Source organism: Gobio gobio (assembly GCF_949357685.1).
Source record: "Gobio gobio genome assembly, chromosome: 21".
NCBI lineage: Eukaryota > Metazoa > Chordata > Actinopteri > Cypriniformes > Gobionidae > Gobio > Gobio gobio.
Genome location: NC_137117.1, coordinates 6,088,209 through 6,092,678, shown reverse-complemented (window position 1 = coordinate 6,092,678; position 4,470 = coordinate 6,088,209). Strand labels below are relative to the sequence as shown.

Here is a 4,470-nt window from a genome sequence, read left to right as displayed (position 1 = left end):
ACTTTTATTTTTTTAAAGGAATAATCAATTTTTCTTCCATGTTTTAATTTTAACAGTAAAGCTCATTGTGCAGCATATATATATATATATATATATATATATATATATATATATATATATATATATATATATATATATATATTATATTTCATATGATTAAAATATCAATTAAATGAATGTTTTATGCCTTCATTTGATTACCAGAAAAATTTTAAATACACAAAAAATAATAAATAATAAAAAGGCCCTAAAAAATTAAAATAAAAGTTGTTTTTATGAATTCAATTAATTAGACATGCTTTTTGAATATTAAATTAAACAATTAAAATGTAACCCAGAAAACTTAAAAAACAGAAAACAGAATTTGAAAAAATAAAATAAAACTGAATTTCATAGGGCCCTATTTTTTGTAACTTTTAATAAATTGTTGTTAAATTTGTACAAGTTTCAGGATTTCAATTAGTTGATCACTACATTAAAATTGAGTCCAAAAAAATATTAACGGAAAAAACGCAATATGGAAAAAAGTAAAACTGAATTTTTATGTTTTATGCCTTCATTTGATTACCAGAAAAATTTAAATACACAACAGAGAATTTTGAAGAAAAATAAATCTAATAAAAATTGTACGGCCCTAAAAAATAAAAATAAAAGTTGTTTTTATGAATTCAATTAATTAGACATGCTTTTTGAATATTAAATTAAAAATTTTAAATATAATCTAGAAAACTTAAAAAAACAGAAAACAGAGAATTTGAAAAAAAAAAAAATGTTTGTAAATTTTAATAAATTGTTGTTAAACAATTTGTACAAGTTTCAGGATTTCAATTAATTGATTACTTAAATTTAATTTAACCATTAAAAAGGAGTCCAAAAAAATGAAAACAGAAAAAACGCAAAATGGAAAAAAATAAAACTTCATATTCAAATTCATAAGGCCCTAGAATATGAACAGAACACACTCATTTGCATATTAAGCGTGTCCTTTATGATGGTTTTCTATGGGAAAATACTTAAATGTGAAACGTTCATATTCCGGACTCTTCTGCTTGCCTGTACTTTGTATGTTTTTAACTTATTTACTGAATTTGGTCACCGTTATTGAGGCGTTAATATTCCCATGGAGAAAACTGACCCAATAATGAACATTCTGTCATCATTTACTCGACTGAGTTTCTTTGTTCTGCTGAAAGGATCGACATGAGGGTTTTAGAATATCCCTGACATGAGAGTAACTCGTGTGGGCTGTATAAATAAAGGCTGGAGTTGCTCTAGAGAGGGTTGTCTATGTTCCAGACGTCTCCGCTGAGCGCGTTGGCGGCGCCCTGAAGTGTCCAGGTGAAGAGGGCCAGCTGGCGGCGGAAACGGGCCTCGTCGAACCGCTGCGGGTCGGACCGCAGGAGCGCCAGATGATCGGCCAGCGCGCTCAGAGTGTGATCGCCACGCCCGTGAAACACATGGCGGAACGGCGTCTCCACCACAGAAACGTACTGAGACAGGAAGTAGTATTCCACCTGTGCACAGGAAACAGTGTGAGGGTGTGCTCGATCGTCCTGGTATCATTTACTCACCCTCATGGCAGCCATTTTGTGCTATAACCTACACTCTGTGCCTTTGAGTTCGGAATGACATGGCGGCGAGTAAATTATGTTTTTTTTCATAGTGAACTAGGGGAGCGCGGGGCACAATCTAACGCGGGGTTAGTTGTAACACGCATGTTTTAACCCTTTCCACACATGCCAGAATGACGAAACTTAGTGTATTTACTAGTTGCCATTTCAACATTATTTAGAGAAAAAATAGCGCCAAAATTAAAAAAATCTCTGGAAGATATTACTGAACATGTATTTAACTATAGCAAAAGTACATTTCTTACTTAAGTTTAGTTTTCATCTCTGTTTTTTGTGTTTATTTAAAATAAGACAAATCCGATATTATTTTAATCTTATATCTGTTATTTAACAGTTGAGATGTTCTTTAATGCTGATCTAACAGCAGAAGACACGAGCCACGATTTACATCACAGTTGCACAGATGGGGTGTGTGTTAACACTGCGTTACAATGAGCTATATATAGCTCATTGTATACTTTTCTATATACTTTTATGAATTCTTTTGAGAAACCATGAGAAAAGGGTGAATAATGTCTGAGAGTTAATGTTCAGAAATTATTCATTATTATTATGTTTTTAGCTATGCTGTTTAGCTGTATTTAGCGATGTTTGTAGTCAAACTCAAAAATTTGTATATTTTTAATGATTAAAAAACGACTATTTTATTATTATACTTTTTATTATAATTATTAAAAAGTTAAAAATTGTATTTTGTTGAAAAAATATTTTAGTTTGTCTTGGATATTTTTTTGATTATATCAGGTGACATTTTAAGCTGTTATTTGGTCATGTTACAATGTGCCCCACCACATGTTACAATGTAGTCCACCTACGGGGCATGTTGTCACATTTCACTTCCATTATTTGGGGGTAAATCAAGAAAAAAGTATACACTGTATAAATGAAACAAAACCACATAATTGTACTAGACATGTGTGCAATTGATGTGGGAAAAAATAAACACTCTGAACCCCAAGTGGATTTACACAAACTGAGAAAGTCAAAAAGCGTTAGGTTGTGCCCCGCTCTCCCCTACTCCTGATGTGTGTGTTCACCCTCATAATGCGTGTGTTGTAGAGTCTGGCCAGTCTTTCGTCCTGAATGTCGCTGTTCTTGATGGCCTCGTGCAGGTTTTGTGCCGCTCTGCTGAAGTCGCCTCGTGCGCTGAAGACCCACTGCGGAGACAAACCGCGTGCCTGACAGAGAGAAACAGAGATTACAGGACCAGCTTTCCTGGTCTTTAGATGAGTTTACCTGTGTGAGTTTATAACCATTAACTGTCATATATAATTCATTAACCCTCTTGAGTCAGCGGTCGCAGGAGACTACTTTCAAAAACATTAAAAATAGTACAAATAATGTTTTTTTTTTAAATGCTCTTCTTAGTAATTTTTGTCTCGTTTCTAGTCTAAATATTTAAACATTCTTAAATCAAGATGCATTTACTAGATAAATACAATTTCAACTAAATAAGAAGAGCATTTTTACTCTCTCAGTCAGGTATGAAGCTCATTCATTATGCAGGTCATTATGCGGGCTATTATGTTCTTTTGTCCTCTCCGCGCCTCCTCGCATACGGGCTTTGTGAAGAGAAACTGTCTTACAAATATTAAATCAGTGTATTGTTTTATGTGAATGAGTAGGCTCAATTATTCTCACATCAGTATAAAGAAAAAACTCTAGGCAAATACACCCGTTAGTCAAAAGTCTTGTGGACACAGATCTATTGTGTTTTGAGGCCTTCATTTTAAAGCAATTTTTTTTGTTTTTTCAAAAATAATGCATAAACATTTTTCTCTCAAAAATACAAGCATGTACATACATGTTGCTCAGATATTATGGTAGCCCAGTTTGTGCTGAATACAGTGTAATTACACTTTTGCCATTAATGTGTTTATAAGCAACTGAAAAATGCACAAATGTAAGAGCATGTCAAAACTTCTAAAGGGCCCCAAAACAGCTCAGACTCCTAGAGGTTAACTGTAAGATACCTTCCCATACAGGGTGACAACTATGTGATTTTACAGCAAAATACTGACAGGTTTATGGGGGGTGCAAGTAAGAAACTATGAATTACAATACAATTTATGGTAAAAGGAAAACAGTAAAAGGACATTAAGAGAAGTCCCATTGGTTTCTTCTCAATTTTATCTATGAAAGCTCGTTTCTGCCACTTAATTTAAAAAATTATTGCGACTTCTCACAATTCTGATTTTCTTAGAATTATTATATAAATAATATATAAACTCGCAATTCTACATTATTATCTCATAATACTAAGTTTATATCTCATAATACTAAGTTTGTATCTCATAATTCTAAGTTTATATCTCACAATTCTAAGTTTATATCTCATAATACTAAGGTTATATCTTATAATACTAAGTTTATATCTCACAATTCTAAGTTTATATCTCATAATACTAAGTTTATATCTTATAATACTAAGTTTATCTCATAATTCTAAGTTTATATCTCATAATACTAAGTTTATATCTTATAATACTAAGTTTATCTCATAATTCTAAGTTTATATCTCATAATTCTAAGTTTATATCTCATAATACTAAGTTTATATCTCATAATTCTAAGTTTATATCTCATAATTCTACGTTTATATCTCATAATACTAAGTTAATATCTCATAATACTAAGTTTATATCTCATAATTCTACGTTTATATCTCATAATACTAAGTTAATATCTCATAATACTAAGTTTATATCTCATAATACTAAGTTTATATCTCATAATACTAAGTGTATATCTCATAATACTAAGTTTATCTCATAATTCTAAGTTTATATCTCATAATTCTAAGTTTATATCTCATAATACTAAGTTTATATCTCATAAT

At 31.2% G+C, this 4,470-nt stretch overlaps 1 protein-coding gene across 1 annotated transcript in view; it reads right to left on the bottom strand.

The window, feature by feature from the left end:
* Positions 1 to 712: 712 nt before the first annotated feature.
* The window catches only part of tfr2 (transferrin receptor 2), a 24,300-nt gene continuing 20,542 nt past the window's right edge, over positions 713 to 4,470 (bottom strand). Inside the window, exons 17-18 of the mRNA XM_079802590.1 lie at positions 2,669 to 2,809; positions 713 to 1,514 (exon numbers count right to left, since the gene is read on the bottom strand). Of these exons, the coding sequence (XP_079658716.1) occupies positions 1,272 to 1,514; positions 2,669 to 2,809 (384 nt within the window). The 3' untranslated portion in view covers positions 713 to 1,271. The remainder of the gene's footprint in view (positions 1,515 to 2,668; positions 2,810 to 4,470) is intronic.